At 39.8% G+C, this 19344-nt stretch overlaps 1 protein-coding gene across 1 annotated transcript in view; it reads left to right on the top strand.

The window, feature by feature from the left end:
* Nucleotides 1-913: 913 nt before the first annotated feature.
* Nucleotides 914-19344, top strand: part of LOC311221619 (interleukin-6 receptor subunit beta-like) — a gene marked incomplete at both ends in the record, with an annotated part of 32557 nt that continues 14126 nt past the window's right edge. The window contains 8 exons of the mRNA XM_084305708.1: nt 914-956; nt 1242-1292; nt 8410-8521; nt 13590-13756; nt 14885-15024; nt 15892-16033; nt 16189-16271; nt 19094-19304. Coding sequence (XP_084161834.1) covers nt 914-956; nt 1242-1292; nt 8410-8521; nt 13590-13756; nt 14885-15024; nt 15892-16033; nt 16189-16271; nt 19094-19304 — 949 coding nt within the window. The remainder of the gene's footprint in view (nt 957-1241; nt 1293-8409; nt 8522-13589; nt 13757-14884; nt 15025-15891; nt 16034-16188; nt 16272-19093; nt 19305-19344) is intronic.

The following is a 19344-nucleotide window of genomic DNA, read 5'->3' as shown; positions in this document are numbered from 1 at the left end:
TTATATCTGATAAGATATAAGATATGCATTAGTCACATGCTCCCACTGTAGACTAGACTCACGCCTATAATTCTCTCTTTAAGATGATTCATTTAAAACATTTTAAAATTTTTTGTTCCTATTTAATACTCAACCTGAAATATGCCATAGTGGCCGAGATAAGTTAATAATTTGCCTATCACCAGGTAGGTTTGAATCCAGACTCTGCTTGCAGCTATCTGAGTACAGAAGGGAAATTTCCCACAGTAGTGAAATTTTCTGAAAATTTCCCTTTACTGATTGAGCAGCAAGATCTATTGTGGTTCTGGAGTGCCCAGAGTTATATGTTCTCTGATCAGACTTCATGGATGTGGACCTGATTTACAGCTATAGTGACTTTTGTCTACATTAGGGCTCCCCATTTTGCTACCAACAATGCAGATACAGCACCTCTGCAGTGGTGAATTTATTTTAAATGGAAAAAGAAGGCAGAAAAAGAAGACAGGCAGGGTCTGCTGCTGCTATTATTTCTACAGTGTCTAATCATTCATTTTAGAGTAAGTCAAATACTTTGCCTTGCTTTTCTGCACATTGACATTTAGCATAGATTTTCAAAGAAGCTTAAGCTTAACCTAAGCTTAACTGGGTTTACATTGCTGATATCTTACACACCTTTAACAATCTCATTGTGACTTGTACACACCAAGAAGGAAAGCTTCTGTTTTTCATACAGGTGAAATTAGAATTTCCTAAATATATTTAATAACGTGGAGCCCAAATGTCCATCACATTGTCATTTACAAGTGGGTTAGATGTATCCAGCCAGCAAAAGTATAGGTAGTGGAATGGATAGGAAAACTGAAGAGGCTGTATGAAAAATAGACTAAAGATTGTGTAACATTGGTGATAATCATTATGCTTCTTTTCAGAGAAGATGAAGAACTCTCTGCTTGCAGCTATCTTTTTACTTGCAACAGGTGAGTTTTTGTTTGATGCATGACTTATTACTCTTTATTAATACTAAGAATTCTTAACACAATTCAAAGGCAAGGATATATGACCAAAGTCATGACTGACTTAAGTTTGGGTAGGAGAAACTGCACTCAGCAACAGTTTATTTATTTTATTATTTTATTTTATTTTATTTTATTTTATTTTATTTTATTTTATTTTATTTTATTTTATTTTATTTTATTTTATTTTATTTTATTTTATTTTATTTTATTTTATTTCAGTTAAATGCATTCTTTTTTATTCCCTAGATTCCTGTAACTGCTTAAATTTGGATTTTCCATTGTGCAAGCAGCTTCCAGGTGGGTAAATATAATTCACATAATATCTAGTTAATTGTAAAGATGAACAGTCAGATCTCCTGGCAACATTTTAGATTTCAGCTAGAAATCTGCCAGCTGAAGTGATTTGGGTTTTAAATATTGACATAGGGTTGTTTGGCTGAAATCCGGCATGTAGAAGCTGTGAATTTCTGACCCTTTCCTAAGGCCCAGATACTTATTACAGGGCTGCAGACGCAGGGTCTGTCTCTACTTCTTGTTTCTAGGGGCCTCCTAGTGGCCTAATCAAATGACAATAGAATATGTGATGTTTATATTGACAAAAGTTTATGGTTTAGATTGAACTAATACATTGCAGTTAATGGTAAAAAAAAGAGAAGCCAAACACTTACCAATAGATATCAGTTTCACAGCAGCTGGTGGTCATGCTGGATTTATTGTAGGCAGCCACAATGTGGCTTGCTCGGAGCCATAGCAGGGAAGACAGTCTTTTACTACATAGTGGCACTGGATGAGACAACATCAATATGACTGCACTTTTCTGAAATTAACTATGCATAATTACCTAGATCTTGCTATTAGTCTATTGGACTAAAGCATTACTGAGAATACCAGAAAAATGTGAAGAAAAACAATGCATACAGGACTGCAAAAATTGAGCCTTGCTTGTTTTAAAGAGGAAATTGGATTGTGGCTTTTTGGTACAGGGGAAGTTTTTCCTTTGCTTGCACATCTCAGAGTGCAGTCTTGGCACAGGGCTAATATTCTAAGGTGCAGAAGAACTAACAATACATACGTTCTTTAAAAGGAAGCAGTACAGTAAAACCAAAATGGAATGGGATAAAAACAGTATGCACATGTGTACCTACAAATACAGGAAAAGTGGACAAGTGAAAAAAACGTGGGTAACATAACATGTTCAGCTGAAGAGTGTGATATAGGACTTTACAGGACTTTATGGGAATTTATAGGACTTTTTTAGTATATCAGCCAGGCCAGTGAGGGTGGAGTATGTTAATACACTGTTTCCACACATAGAAGTTACTATTTTTGCCTTGTGTGTTTTTAAACTGTCTCATAGAAAAAGCCAATTTATAAAGAAAGACTTTTTTTTTTTTTTTTTTTTTTTTTTTTTTTTTTTTTTGTAAGACCAGGAGCATGAAGAACAATACAAGTCCCCATGCTTCTGTAAGGAGAAACAGGTCTGCAGCACTGTGGTCACCACGTGGGTCTCAGTTAACAGGAATGGTTTGGGGAAGAAGTTAATAGGAATTCATCAGAAGGGGGGAATGTTTCCATTTGATTTCATCTCTCCAGAACTGTTATTTCACAGTTTCAGGAGCAGTATGTTGTTACAAACATACTGATGTGAAGTGTTACAGCAGTTCCAAAAAGGTGTTTTTTGTTTTTTGTTTTTTTTTTTCTAGTTCTTAATCTAAAAGAAAAGAAGAATTACCAAGTTAACAAAAGGCTCAATTTAGAGTAAAAGAGGAGAATAATGTGAGAGCAGTTGCTACTTTCTCCAGTTCTTAGAGCACCATATCAAGAATGCAGGTGGCCAAGGTTTGGTTTGGTGATTGGACTAGGAAAGCAAAGAACTAAGTAATTATTCACATTTGCTGTAGAAACAAGGAAGACATGATCTCTACCTTCCCAAAAGGAAGCTGCACACACCTAGGCTGATGCAGCAGACTTTCATTAGAAATGCATATTTCTTTTGGTAGGACAAGGGAGGTGTCATGGGTTGGAGGTTATAAGTCTGAGCCATAGCGACACACTTTTGGTCCAAAACAACTGTTAATTTAACTATACAGCTGCCATCCAAGTGGTGATAGACATAGCAAGGACACTCTGTAATTCAGGTTATAGGAAGAAATCAGTCTGAATGAGGAAAAGAGGAGGACTGCTCTTTTACTGCATAATTTCACAAGGGTGTTCTGGGGAAACAAGCAGGAGGAGCTGGAAATCGTGGTGCAATTAGAAAAATATGACCTGACTGCTGTAACCGAAACGTGGTGGGATGGATCACATAACTGGAACACTGGAATAGAGGGTGCTCTCTTCTTCTCAGAAGAGGTAGGCAGGGAAGGAGGGGTTGGGGTGTTGCCCTCTATGTTAGGTAAGGGATTGATTGTGAAGAGATGCCTCTGAGAAACAGCCATGGATAGGTTGAGAGTTTGTGGGCAAAAGTTAAGGACCACACCAAAAGAAAGTACAGCTTGTGGATGGTGTCTACTACAGGCTGCCTGGTTAAAGAGAACCTGTGGATGAGGTTCTAGTAGCTTCAGCTACTAGATGCATCATGTTTACACTCTCTCACCCTGATGGGGGACTTCAACCACTTGGATGTCTGCTGGGGAAGCAGCACAGCAGGGTGTGAGCAATCCTGAACCCTCACAGAGTGCACTGAAAATAAATTCCTCATCCAGGTACTAGATGAACCAACCAGAGAAGCATTACTGAACCTGCTGCTCACCAATGCAGACAAACTATTTAAAGGGGTTAAGATTGGAGGCAGGCAGGGATGTAGTGACCATGCCTTGGTCAGGTTTGTGATCTCAAGAAATATGGGCCTAGCAAAGAGCAAAGTCAGGACCCTGAATTTCCAACAAGTGAACTTCCAGCTTTTTACAGACCTAGTGGATGAGATCCCCTGGAACACCATCTGTAGGGACAAAGGAGCTGAACAGAGCTGGCAACTCTTTAAGGATGTTTTTCTTAGAGTGTAAGATCTCTCCATCCCCCTGTCTAAGAAAGCAAGCAGGAAGGGCAGAAAACTGGGATCCCATTTTTAAAAAGGATAGAAAGGAAGACCTGGGGAACTACAGAGTCTCTACTCTGTGCCTGGGAAAATCATGGAACAGATCTTTGTAGAAGCAATGTCAGGGCATATGCAGGACAAGGAGGTGATCTGAGAAAGCCAGCATGGCTCACCAAAGGTAAATTGTGCCTGACCAATCTTGTGGCCTTCTGTGATAGAGTGACTGTATCAGTTGACAAGAGAAGACCAACCAATGTCAGGTACCTGGACTTCTGCAAGCCCTTTGACCTGGTCCTATGTGACAACCTGATCTCTATATTGGAGAGAGGTGGATTTGAAGGGTAGACCATTCAGTGGAAAGGAATGGGCTTGAAAGTCACACCCAGAGTGTGGTGGTCAATGGCTCTATGTCCAGGTGGAGCATGGTGATGAGTGGAGTCCCTCAGGAGTCTATCCTGAGACTGGTGCTGTTTAAGATCTTTATCAACAACATGGACAGTGGGATTGAGTGCACCCTCAGCAAGTTTGCAGATGACACCAAGTTGTATGGTGCAGCTGATAACATCAGAAGGAGGGGATGCTATCCAAAAGGACCTGGACAAGCTGGAGAAATGTGCCCATGTAAACCACATGAGGTTCAACAAGTGCAAATTCAAGGTGCTGCACCTGGTTTGGGGCAATCCCAGACATGAGCACAGATTGGGAGAACTCATTGAAAGCAGCCCTGCAGAGAAGGACCTGGGGATTTTGGTGGACAAAAAGCTCAACATGAGCCAGTAGCGCACATCTGCAGCCCAGAAGGCCAACTGCGTCCTGCATTTTCAGAGGGTTGTGCTTAGTGGTGCAGAGTCTAGTTGGAGACCTGTAGCTAGCGGTGTCCCTCTGGGGTCAGTACTGGCTCCAGTGTGTTCACTTTATTCATCAACTACCTGGATGGTGGAACAGAGTGCACCCTCACAAGTTTGATGACACAAAGCTGGGAGGAGTGGCTGATACCCCAGAGGGCTGTGCTGCCATTCAGAGGGACCTCAACAGTCTGGAGGGTAGGACCAAGAGGAACCTCATGTAATTCAACATGGGCAAGTGCAGGGTCCTGCACCTAGGGAGGAATAACCCTAAGCACCAGCACAGGCTGGGGGCTGACCCGCTGGAGAGCAGCTCTGCAGAGAGGGACCTGGGAGTCCTGGTGGACAGCAGGCTGACCATGAGCCAGCACTGTGACCCTGGGGCTAAGAAGGCCAACGGCAGCCTGGGCTGCATTCAGGAGCCTTGCCAGCAGGTCAAGGGAGGTGATCCTCCCCCTCTACTCAGCCCTGGTGAGACCACACCTGGAGTGCTGTGTCCACCTCTGGGCTTCCCAGCACAAGAAGGACATGGAGCTACTGGAGAAAGTCCACAGGAGGGCTACGAAGACGATGATAGGACTGGAGCAACTGTTGTATGAGGACAGGCTGAGAGAGCTGGGCCTGTTTAGCCTAGAAAAGAGAAGACCGAGGGGAGACCTCATTAATGTGTATAAATATCTGAGGGGAGGATGCTGAGAGGATGGAGGCAGTCTCTTTTCAGTTGTGCCCAGCGACAGGACGAGAGGCAACAGGTACAAACTGAAGGACAGGAGGTTCCAGCTGAATATGAGAGGGCATTTCTGTACTGTGAGGGTGACAGAGCACTGGCACAGGTTGCCCAGAGAGGTTGTAGAGTCTCCTTCTCTGGAAATACTCAAAACCTGCCTGGATGCTATCCCGCACAATGTGCTCTAGGTGATCCTGCTTGGCAGGGGCACTGGATTAGATGATCTTCAGAGGTCCCTTCCAACCTTGGTCATACTGTGATTCTGTGGTCTTGGGCTACATTAACAGATGAGTGGCCAGCAGGTTAAGGGAGGTGATTCTGCCCTTCTGCTCTTGTGAGGTCCCACTTGGAGTGCTGTATCCAGGTCTGGGGCCCCCAGCACAAGAAGGATGTGGATCTGTTAGAGTGGGTACAGAGGAGGGCCACAAGGATGATTTCTCTCCTATGAGAAAGGCTGAGAGAGTTGGGACTCTGTCAGCCTGAAGAACAGAAGGCTCTGGAGTGACTTCATAGCAGTTTTAAAATACTTAAAGGGGGCTTGTAAAAAAGGTGGAGAGCAAATTTTGCTTGTGCAGACAATGACAGGATAAAGGGGAACAGTTTTAAACTACAAGAGGAGAGAGTTAGATTAGATGTTAGGAGGAAATTCTTCACTCTGAGGGTTATGAGGCCCTGGCACAGGCTGCCCAGAGAAGCTGTGGATGCCCCATCCCTGGAGGTGCTCAAGGCCAGGCTGGATGGGGCTTTGGGCAACCTGGTCTGGTGGGAAGTGTCCCTGCCCATGGTAGGGGCTTGTAACCAGATGGTCTTTAAGGTCCCTTCCAACCCAACTAATTTTATGATTCTATGAACCTGGGTAAATCTCTGAACCACAACCATCCTGTATTACCGACTCCAAAGAGACACATATTTACTTATCAAATAGCGAACCTTTATTGTTGAAGTAATAGGTCTACTGGTATCTTATTAAACCTCTTAGATATAAGGAACACGTGGCTCTACTTATTAGGAAAAAAAAAAAATCATTATCATGTTAAATATCCTGTACATTTTGATGTCCTTATCTACTTTTCTGAAGAGAAGAAAAAAACAACACATTTTATTTCTGTATCTTTTTTAAAAAGTGTGGGTGGTAATTTGAGACACAATGGCTGATTCTTCTGAACTAGTAGTTCAGACGGTAAGAGACAAAGCAAAAGGAGAAGAGTCAGATTTTATGATTAAAGTTTCTGACAAGTGATTTCTGAAATACTGAAATTAGCTTTACCACCAGAAACTAAAAGATGAGATCCTTTAAGAACATCATCAGCTGTTAATTTCTCTTTGGGTCAAAAAAAAAAAAAAAAAAAAAAGTCAAAAAATTAAACCCAAGTTGTTTTGTATATAAATGCATCCTTCTGCTTTGTAATGTGATCTTTCTGAATCTGGTAGTATACAATATTCTGTTGTTCTCCAGCAATTATTCTGAACTCTGGATCTCCAGATAGAGATGACTGATAGTTTTAGAGTAATTCTGGAGTCTAGTCAATCTGTGCTGTTGTTGATAATTACTCCTGTGCTATGGTGATATAATGCTTTGCAAGAAACTCCCCAGTAATTCTTTCAGTTTGGAAACTGTGGAAATATCACATTTTCCCTCAGTAATAATCACCAAAAGGAAGCCACTCTTGCCCCCTGACTCCTTAAAATTAATTATGCAAGATGTTTCACAGGGATGTGTGAGGCCTACGAGATCCTCAGTTCTGGCCTATGCTTTCCAAAATGTCTACAAAATCCTGTTTAGCTGTCAATAATCTGCTCCAAGCAAAGTTGTTGCCAGCTCCACTTTGTAATTCTGCTGAGGAACAGTGCCTCCCCTCCATGCAAGGCCAATGCTCCGTGTTCTGCAAGATTTCCAAGCCATAGTGACTCCTCTGGGGGATGTGTTTTGCACCATGGGTCTGGAGTGACCCACCAGAAGCCACTGCCTTGCACAAATTCCAGCAAACACTTGAGCGGTGGCACACAGCTGCTGCTCTGAGCATTTGCAGAGACAGTGAGAACACAAAAGGCACTAACTGCCAGACCAGGAAGGTGTGAAACCAGAGCAGAGCAGAGATGGGAGATAAAAATCTAAGGTCTGTTAGCAGAAAGGTGGTAACAGTTTTGTCATCTGCTATAGGGAAATTAACTTGCAATAACTTTCCTCAAAGTTAGTAAAACAAATTGTCTGCAGCTGGAAGTGCTTCCTTGTACATGTATGCATGGAATTAGTTCTGCCAGAGAGTGCTTCCAGTAGTGTAAAGTATATATTCCAGTCAGAATTGAAAACAACAACAACAACCACAACAAACAGTTTAACCAGTTTAAGCTTTAAATAAGTGCAGAGGCAAACTGCAAGCAAGATGTCAGTGTTGTAGGAGTTCAAAGGTGTAAAAACACCGAAGCCACAAGAAAAACCATGGCAAGCATTTCAGTACTACATTATTTGGTATGTAACAGCTGGTAAAGGGAATGCAAAACATTGGTACAATTCTCCATTTTTACTGTCATGTGGGAAAACTAGTTTTTCCTTGGAAACATTGCAACTCGTAATGTTTAATCTCTCTAAATGTTTCTGTCCCTTGTTCTGAACATTAGTGAGCTGCTTGCCTTGAGAATAAACATGACATAAGGGATCACACTTCTAGTACTTATTTCATTGCACAAAGAATATAACTGGCTTTATTATTTTTTTCTTTTGATTCTCCTAACCATCTTGTACTTTTTGATGGTAAATAGTTGCTTGGATGAGTGTTTTCCAATCCGCGTGTTTTCATTTTGCAGACTGGGACAATGAGTTGATGTGCTACAAAGAAATAAGTGAGGATCTAACTTGTACCTGGTTGCCAGCACCCAGTGCTCCAAATACTGTTAATTACACCTTATTCTTAAAATGGTAAGTCTAAAAGTCACTTCAGAAAATGAAAAGCTCTTATCGCTATTTGACATTACTCTTACCTGCCTGAGATGTGTTCTGATGCATTTCACAGAATCACAGAATCATCTAGGTTGGAAGAAACCTCCTAGATCACCGAGTCCAACCTCTGACCTAATACTAACCAGTCCTCCACTAAACCATATCCCTAAACTCTACATCTAAACGTCTTTTAAAGACTTCCAGGGATGGTGACTCAACCACTTCCCTGGGCAGCCCATTCCAATGCCTCACAACCCTTTCGGTAAAGAAGTTCTTCCTAACATCCAACCTAAACCTCCCCTGGCTCAACTTAAGCCCATTCCCCCTCGTCCTGTCACCAGGCACGTGGGAGAACAGGCCAACCCCCACCTCGCTACAGCCTCCTTTAAAGTACCTGTAGAGGGTGATAAGGTCGCCCCTGAGCCTCCTTTTCTCCAGGCTGAACAAGCCCAGCTCCCTCAGCCGCCCCTTGTAGGACTTGTTCTCCAGACCCCTCACCAGCTTCGTCGCCCTTCTCTGGACTCGCTCAAGCACCTCGATGTCCTTCTTGTAGCAAGGGGCCCAAAACTGAACACAGTACTCGAGGTGCGGCCTCACCAGAGCCGAGTACAGGGGGACAATCACTTCCCTAGGCCTGCTGGCCACACTGCTTCTTATGCAAGCCAGGATGCTGTTGGCCTTCTTGGCCACCTGAGCACACTGCTGGCTCATATTCAGCTGACTATCAACCAATACTCCCAGGTCCTTCTCCACCAGGCAGATTTCCAACCACTCATCCCCCAGCCTGTAGCTCAGCTTGGGGTTGTTGTGCCCCAGGTTCAGGACCTGGCACTTGGCCTTGTTGAACTTCATACAGTTGGTCCAGCCTACTGAGATCCTCCTGCAGAGCCTTCCTACCCTCAAGCAGATCAACACACGCACCTAGCTTGGTGTCATCTGCAAACTTACTGAGGCTGTACTCAATCCCCTCATCCAGATCATCAAAAAAGATATTAAAGAGAACTGTCCCCAGTACCGAGCCCTTGGAGATGCCACTAGTGACCGGCCTCCAACTGGATTTGACTCCATTCCATTTTAGGTTGTTTTATAATACTGATCAAAACCTTTCCTCACACCTCATATTGATTTGGTAAGAGCTCCATGTTCCAAACTGTGAGGAGGTTGACATTGGCAAGCAGACGTAGTGCCAAGCAGAAGCTTAGATTAGTTTAATTGTCAATGCAGAAAGAGCTAGAACCTCCGCTTGAACAGAAAATATATACAGAAAAATCTGAAATAGGTGCATAGATTCAGCAATTGCTCTGTCCGATCTGAGGAAGAGTGATTTATCACTTCCTAATTTCATGAAAGGTGACTGGCAAAGCTACTCTGGATCAGACTGGGAGGACCTCTGCAGCAACTGTGCTTACCTGTCTCTTTCACCGATCCATTAAATTTTGATCGAGACTAGACCCTTATCTTCCCTCCCTGTATTAAAGAAAAGATAACAGGGCAACTTTGTAAGTCAGTAGCTCTGTTGCAGAGAAGTGAAACAAGCTCTGAATACCAGTAATTTTCTTCACTGTCCACTGAAAACATGTAAATTGTCTTGCAAGTACCCTCTTCCCACCCAGTAAATCATATTTATCTGAGAAGCAATTATTTCTTCTTTCTATAGTTTGCTTGTCATTAGACATCTTTTCATGCTTCCAACATGTCTGCTTGGAAAACTATTTCCACAGATCACATTAATTGTTTCTATTTTTGTCTATCGATTTGCACTGAATACACTAATACACACATTGTACATTATATATTATGTTAAGCCACATATCGAATGAGATATTGATGATTTTGAAGTATTTTACTGCAATTTTGAATTATCGAGTTTAATAGCTGGAATTAACTTGTAGGTGTTAATCTCATAATATGGGTATCTTCGGTTTTCATGCTCCATTTTTTGAGGAAGTTAAAACAAAGAACCCATGTTAAATGTAGACAGGCAGATTAAATCAACATCTGCGCTGTGCTTTATTAAAAAGAACAAAGCAGGTTGCTGTCTCAGTACCTTCATGACAAAAGGGATTTTCCTCATTTTATATTTACATATTTGGGATCTCCCATGAGATTAAGGGCATGTTTAGAAAGAGAACTGAGATCAGAAGGCACAATCTGTGCCATGAGGCCATGTCGTGGGGTGCACAGGTTACAATACTGTATGCTGTTGGCAAATTCTGATACTTATAGCTGATTATGTTACCACATAACACACTGCTCTTTGCTCTTTGCATTTAAGAAAAAAAAAAAAAAGAGAGAGAGAGAGAGAGGGCTGTGGTTCTGAGCATCTCATTAAGCTAAGAATATGTCACTAAACTGGCATATTCCCCAGGGTGATCTGCATACTGCAGACTAGCAAGGCAGCCACCTCAGCGCGTGATTACTCTCCCTGGCTCCATCAATACTTTCCCACTGGAGGCAGCAGCAGGTGCCAACTTGCAATAAGCACCAAACCTCACTGAATTTGCTGCCTCATCTCCTGTGTCTTCCAGGAGCACTGATTCCTTGGAAGAGGAGAAGCACCTGTGAAACAGCTCTCCTTCTATGGAGATGCTATCAGCCAGAGCATTTGTAATGTCATTGCTCTTAAGTCTCCAGCCAAACTCAGACTGTGCTGTTCCTAAGCTGCCGAGTTGATGTTATGAGTGGAGAACTGGCAGTAAAATAGTGAAAGAGAAGGTGGACAAGAAGGGAAACAACTGCCTCACAGAGTCAGAGATTTTCCCAAGCCAGAGCCAGGGCTTGAACCTCATTCTCCTAGGCTACTAGGCTCCAGCCTAGTAATCTTAAAGAAAAGCTTCCTTTCTCCCTGTTCTTTGGGCTAGCAGGAAAACAAAAAGCAATTGAAAGGATTTTTTGCTTACCTGGAAGAGGACATCACCCCACTCCACAAATAACATTAGTTTGGCACTGATTTTTTTCCTTATCCTTGCTCGTTATGATTTAATTGTCAGGAAAAAAGGATCAAAGAAAAACTCCCACACAGATGTTCAAACCAAGCACTCAAGATCATAGTTTGATATATTAGTGCCTGATTCACAACCAGGCTGGAGCAGAAGATGGAGGAACCTTCAAGTTTTTGTTTTGTTTTGTTTTGTTTCTTTTTTCTTCTTTTTTCCAGTTATTTAATATTCTATTATGATCAACACACTTAACACTTGAAATATGTAGGTAGGTAATTAATATACCTACCCATTTCTTTTTAAGAACATTGAATTGGAACAGCTTCAGCCTGGAAAAATCTGTTCTGTGTGTGTCAGAGAGTAAATTATATAGGGGGCTTGTGTGGGAAAGCCTGGACAGAACAGAAACAGCCTGCCATTTAAGTCCTTTTCATGAAGGAAACATGACTGAGTGGTGAGGAAACACCAAAGTAAAGTTAAATCTTTCCCCTTGAAGTGTTTATTCATTACCCCTATCCCTGCTGTTCTTTACATATTCTTTACATTCATATACTAGTTCCAAACCCTCCACTACCCAAGAGAACTTTTTTGTGGTAATTGGTTACATGTAGGGCATTGGCAGAACCTCAGTTTTCACTATAGTTCACCGGAAAAGTCCAAAATCTCAGCTGGCTTCAGCCAGTCCAGATAGCAAGATGTTTCATCTCTAAAGGAATTACAAGGACAGTGTATATTGACATAGGACTGGCTCTAACACATGCTCTTCTCCCTGCTGTTCACTGCCCTAGATTATCCTCCTTTGAACAGTAATGTTGGACAAGATGATATCCAGAGGTCCAATACGACCTCAGCTGTTTTGTGAGTCTGTGAACTGTGGACTCCTATCTGCATTAAATGGTTTTGGCCTAAATAGTGTAAAGTGCCTAAATGGCTCCAAATAGTTCTAGACAGTCAACATACCTTATGGCCACTGAATTTGTTTAAATTTATAACAGAGAATTGGCCAGCTATTGGATTTGGGTGAGAATCAAGGTGGCATAAAGTATCTCTCCGTTAACTAGTCCGAAGCATATAGTAATTATGGAAGTCATTTATATAAAAAAAAAAGTTTTACTGCACAGTCACCATGAGTTGGAGGCACTTTGTATCTTGCAAATATACGCTGTGCCTGGTAGACTTACCCTGTTAACTTACTTTTACTGTTGCATCTTCAACCATTGCACAAGGCTGTGGAGGGGAAAGACTTGAAGACTTATTTGAAAAAACTGGAGGTATTTTCGGCTGCTAACAAATGCAGTATAATAAGAAAATGTAAACAAAGTCAAAGGACAAGGGAGATTGAAACTTTGCTTTAGTATTGTTCTTGAAAGAGCGTTCTTGAAGGCAAGTAACTGAGGATGAGAGGAGTACCTGTTTAGGCACCTCCCATGTAGATATGGCAGTACCTGCAGGAGTACAGAATACTAATGTAAAATCTGAGGAACAGGGTGTTTGTCTAGGAGGCCCAACTTTTAGTAACCTTCAAGCAGAGAAATCCCCTTCCTGGATGAATGTTGGAACTACAAACACACAGAAGCACCAGCAACCAGCAACCACTAACTGTGGGTGAAAACAACGAAATTTCTCAGACTTCCTGGGCCATTTTCATACTTAGGTATACTTAGGAGAAATCTACAGGTATGAGGACTGAGGTGGCATAGATTTAATTATCTATGTCTTGTTCCTGCAAAGCATCAGACTTCAGTCAGAAGACAGGCGTGACACCATAATACACCACGTTTTTCATACCTTTGTGGTAATTTAGATTCATTCAAGGAATTTATGTACGTCCATTGTAGGTGGCAAGTAGATTTTATGAAGTAATCTCTAACCTAAAGTTATACCTTCTAAATGCTATTTACATTCAATTTGAAGTACAAGAAGGCCATACAGATTTTGTCTTGTATCACTCTGTGCATTATAAATTTAAAGATTTTAACATTTTCCCACCACACAACACAGATTTACAAGTTTAAATTAGCTAGAATTACTGGGGTACTGGAATTACATTTGCTGTTTCAAGCTGTTCAGAAGAGTTTGGTCTTCATTCTGATTCCTTTTTTGTGAAGGGAAAGAATCCAGAAACTTTTCAAAAGAAATACGTCATCACCTTCCATCACAATAGAACGAAAGGATCTCTTCATGCAACGCTCTGCATCTATTTGGATAGCAGTGAATTATGCCCATGACAGCTGTGTGAAAGGGAAGAACATCTCGTTAACACCAAGCAAAGCAGGTACAACATCTTCATGATTTATGTTACTTCAACATCCAGCTGAAACAGTGGTAGTATTTTCTTCAAAACTACATTCAGGATCGTAAATTCTGATATACACATGTTCTTTTCACTAATTGAGTGTTGCAATCTGGCTTCTTTGGATGAAATCTTCATTGAAGTCAATTGCAGAAGTCGTTTTTTTTTTTTTTTAATGGGAGCAGGACTTTAAAACATTTGCTAGACTATAAAATACTTATATCCCCAAAAATATATACTGCGAATATCTTTGTGTACCATACTTTACCAGCTTCCTCTGCTCTCTGGTGGTTTTCCTAACTTCTTTATGGGCATGAAAAGGGCAGGCTGACTCAGTAGCAGGCATTTAAGGAATTCTTGCTATAGAGCATTAAAGTTTTAAGAAATGTTTTCAAGTTTCAACTATTTTCTCATGCTAGTTGCCTATTACACAGTGCTTGATGTATGTATGGAAATACATACGTGGGATGTATGGAAAAAGAAATCCTATGAACTATGCAGTTTAGATATTTGTTCACAGGTTCTCTAGAGTATCAAATCACTGAGATAACTTCAAGACCTTCCCAAAGCCCCACCTTCTCAGAGTAATTATATTCCAAGTAAAACAATACTTCTCACCACTGACAGGCACTACCAGTACAACCAAATTATCACTATGACCTCCTTGGGAGACTTTTGGACACCTTGCTTCTATTGGAGGAGAAACAAAATGTATTTACATTTAAAATTACATAGCTAAACACAGTTGCTTAATTTGGAAGCCATTAAGTTCTGTAAACTTTTCTACAGAACATGGTTTTAGGAACTATTGACATTTTGATTTTGCCATTCAGACTCACTCAGAATAGCACCTGTTTAGAAACAGGGTCTTCCTGGTATCAGGAGAAGCATTCACAAAAGAATTGCAAGAAGAACAATCCTATTTTGTTGACACCATAAAGATTTAGTAATAATTTATTTCCAGTCTTTTTAAAGTCTTGCAGTGTTCAGTATTCTGAGCCAAGTCTTATATTATATTTTCAGTGAAACACACCGACACACCTGACACATAATTACCAAAGCCTTCCTGCTTCTCTTGTATTGATAACATCTGCATATTTCCTATTTTAGGGAAGTGCTTGACACCATCTAACATAAATGCTCATCAGATCACAAACCAACTGAAAATAAAATGGGACATGCCTGCAATTCCTACACAATATGAACTGAGATACAGAGAGGCACTCACAGAAACCATTCAGTGGACGCTGGTAAGTATTTCCAGATGCCAATTACTTGAGAACATGAGGTGCATTACCATCAGCTCAGCAGTACATAGCACATATGGCAGGATGTAAACAGGATGTTACTGAAGAGCATTGAAATATAGATAGCGAGAAACCATTACATTCAGTTTGAAGGCAAATCTCACAAAGACCTCTTAGTTTTGTTCTGACAGATCCAGAGCTGTATGAGAGAGACAAATTAATAGTTTTATATAGAAAAAAAATAAAAATAAAAATAAAAATAAAAATAAAAATAAAAATAAAAATAAAAATAAAAATAAAAAATAAAAGGAAGAAAAAGAAAGAACACTGTGTTAGCTGGTAACCAGACAATAAGACACAACCATCAACAGTGTCTTCAACAGCTGAGGATCTACAGAAGATATTAGAAATGAGATAAAATCCCAAGTCCTGGTTACACATCAAGTGATGGGCCATATTACTTTCTATGCTGGTATCATTAAATTTTCAGAATTATTAGAGACCAGACAACTGTGATATTGTTCTTCAGAATGCCAGCAAGTATCAAAGTTAAGTAACTGACAATTTTTCAGCACGTATGCCTAATCCATTAAAAAAAAAAATGTTTAGACCTACACTACTGCTTACATGTCCTGGCTGAACAGAGTTAGATCATGAAGAAGAAAACATAATCTTGAAAGAATGAACAGAAATTGGCTAAGATATATAGTAATTCTTCTTTTATGATGGGGACTGCTACTTTCTTCTGCAATCAGAATAATGGTCCTTGACTGAGTAAACAGTTAATATAAGACTATGCTTTATTATGTTTATAAGACTATGTCTTATGTTTTATCACTGCCACATACATTAAACATCATTTATTTTTAGGTGCCCATAGAAAGCAATGCTGTCAACATCACTGTTTCAAATTTAAATGCTACAGCTTCATACATTGTTCAGTTCAGATGCATAGCCAAGGATGGTCTTCACTGTGTTTGCATTTGGAGTAGAGAGATTTTGGTCCCTCACAGTAAGTGAAAGATGGTTTCATGTAAATAAGCATGAGTGTAAAAGCCCTTTCCAATTTTATATCATAGGAAATAGCTTTGTCAGATACTATTGAAAATATGAAGATCAAACTGATTTATATGAGTGCATGTCTCCCTATTTTCCCATGTTTACCAGAGCTCATGAGCAAGCCAAGAATATCATATAATGCAACTACAGAAATCTCTCCAGGCAGAAGAAGTGTTCTTCTTAAGTGGGAGGTAATGTTCTCTTGAGTATGGGTCCCTTCTGTTATATCCATGCTATTCATTCATTACTTTATAGGAAGAAAACAGTCTTTCTTATTTTATTGAGGCTACAGTGTATGAAGAAAAAGCATTGAATATTGAATTTGTGCTTCAGAATTCACTGAATTTGTGTGGTTCTGTGCCAGGTGCTAGAAACTAGCAAGCAAAAACTACACCAATTTATAAACTATTTATTTTTTACTTAAAATTATTAAAACAGCAATTTCTAGGTTCAAGTAATTGACGAGAATTAATATCCTTTCCAGCTAACATCAAGAACTGGTGTGCCTCAGGCTTGTTTTAGAATTAAGCTTTTCTTGAATGATCCTTGTAAGACTTAATATGTTCAAGCGATGTACATTGTGTTTGACATGTTCCTAAGGAACAGTCATATTCTCAATAGACACCAAAACTTTTCCAAAAAGCACTTAGTAAGTCTACTAATTTGCTAATTCAGAAGTGCAAATACATTATAATCAGGAGAGAAAAGTTGTTCTGGCTTACAAGAACATCTTTCATGTTTCCCCTAATGATATGTAAAATTGACTTTGCAAGTGAGAGGCTTCCCTCCTTCTGTAGCAGGTGTCATTACCAGCAGACTGACTATAGTCAGTTGAACCATCTGAAATTGTCTTGGTAAGAAATGGATAATTGACAGTCTTGAATTCACATTTAAGGGGGACATAGGCAATTTCGTTGAGCAAGGTGTACCTGCAGGTTTTCACATGGAAACTAAGGCTATGTAGATGCTGAGAGAAGGAACATCTACAACTCCCAGAAACTTGCCATAGGGAATGTCTAAAGCAGAAAAGACAGAGACTGGCAGAGTTTTGATATATAAAGAAAATCCGGAAAGTTTTGTAATTACCCCATGTGGTTTTTGTAAGGGAAAGAAAAAAAAAATAGCAGAGGAAGTAGACACCTACGCTTCTGATTGGGATGAGATATCCCTTCTTTTCCTTTATCTCCTGAGAAGAAGGTAAAACTGCAAAGTAAATGATTCATTTTGAGATAAAGAAGTGGATTGTACGTGCCAATTTAAATGTTAAGACAAGAAAGCATTCTCCACTAAACAGCTTTGAGTAAAAAATGTGAACATTAAATACAAAATCAAGGCTAGCACCTTCTTTCAGGAAATCTCTCCTACTAATCTAGTATACTAAATAAGATTAAAGTCCAGATGGCTTCAGCAAAAATTGAAGAGGCACAGAAAAGGAGTATACTCAAAAATTAACATGGTAAATGGAGAGGAAAAAAAAAAAAATCTGCTGCCTTACTTGTTTAAGCCAATTTGAAATAAACAAAGAAACAAAACAGCTTTAAAATTGTAGAGGCTAGCTCCTCTGTTCTTATTAAAGTTCCATGTATAAGCTCTACAAAGTTTAGACCAAAAGACACAAGATAGATGGCTTCAGCTCTGAACATCCAAGCAGGCATTACACATTGCTTTCCTCAATGGAAATAGTATAAGACCTCCTGCTGCACCGCACAGTGCTTGCCTTTTCCAGTCTCATGTTGTTAACTTAAGAAAGTTAAGTTCTGCTTGATTCTTCTTGTGTAATAGACCTCATATGCAACATATTCTAGGAATCATTTCTCCTACACACAAATATTTTCCACTTTCAAAGTCTGGTGACAGAACCATAATGCTATTCCCCTAGCAGCTTCACCAGAACTTCAGATAAGGACAGTGGTTCATCCCTCCAAATGCTGTGATAAACTTCTTTCATTTCCATTTTAAGAACTTCCACCTTTAGCAGAAATCCCTCTCAGCATGTATGTCTTTGCCTTTTACATTTGTTGACCATCATCCCATCTATGTTAGTTCAAATTTATGCAATTATTTCACTAAGATAACTTGACCTCCTAGTTTAGTGTTCTCTTTACACTATTAATTCACCACCAAGGTGACTAAGAAATAATAGACACACTGGATGTCAGAAGCAATTTTTGCACAGTTCCCAGACTTCCTTGTATTTCTTTCAGTTTCTATCTAGACTGCAGTGGTTTGAATTTCTGTCCACTCATTTTCTGATCTGTCATGAAGATTAATACAATAAAATAATGAGTGAACCATTATCACCTAAAAATTTGTATCAATAGTTATATAACATATTCCAAGGTTGTAGTGTAATTATCAGCATTTATCCTCAAAGCGACTGGATAGCTAACAAAGTCTACTAGATGAACATTCCCAGAGGCATAAACTTCAATTCAACACCTCTCATTAACTTTCAAATTCCTAATTATGAAGGGTATATGTTCCAGTGAAATGTAGAGAATATTACGGCTGCTTCACTGCTGCTATGACTAGTTGGATGCACGTAACTAAGATCCCAGTTAAACAAAACACTTAAAACTGTGCTTAAATCCTCTCAAGTTAAGAATACTGTTAATATTAAGAAAATACTTTGCTTAATTGATTACTGAGAACCTAATTGAAATATTATCATTTTATCCCCATTATTAAATCTGATGTTTTGTTTATATAATTCCATTGCTCTTGATTTTCCATACAGGACATAACTTCTATAAGATCATAGAATCATAGTATATTGGAGTTGGAAAGGACCCACAAGAATCATCGAGTCCAACTCCTGGGTACCCAAAGGACCACCCAAAAATAAATAAATAAATAAATAAATCAGACCATGTATCTGAAAGTGTTGTCCAAAGCCTTCTTGAACTCCAGCATGTTTGGTGCCATGACCACATCCCTGGGGAGGCTGTTCCAGTGCCCATCCACCCTCTCAGCGAAGGACGTTATCCTGAAATAACCTTTTTCCTCTTTCTAGGTAATGCAAAGTGAGAACATCCTTGGATACTACATTGATGTTGAAAGAATACCCAACAATTGTAAGGACTCACAAAATCGCATCATTCTAAAGGACAGAAATGTTCTTCTAAATCTCTCTATGGCTTATCATAGGGTTAATATTTCTGCCTATAACAATGAAGGAGAATCTCCACAGACGATCTACATTGTCCCAGATTCCTCTGCAACAGGTACTAACTTTAACATTTATTCAAAAAAGTGGTGGAGAAG

This window comes from Netta rufina, assembly GCF_964035555.1.
Source record: "Netta rufina genome assembly, chromosome: Z".
Classification (NCBI taxonomy): domain Eukaryota; kingdom Metazoa; phylum Chordata; class Aves; order Anseriformes; family Anatidae; genus Netta; species Netta rufina.
This window is presented reverse-complemented; position numbering and strand designations above follow the sequence as displayed.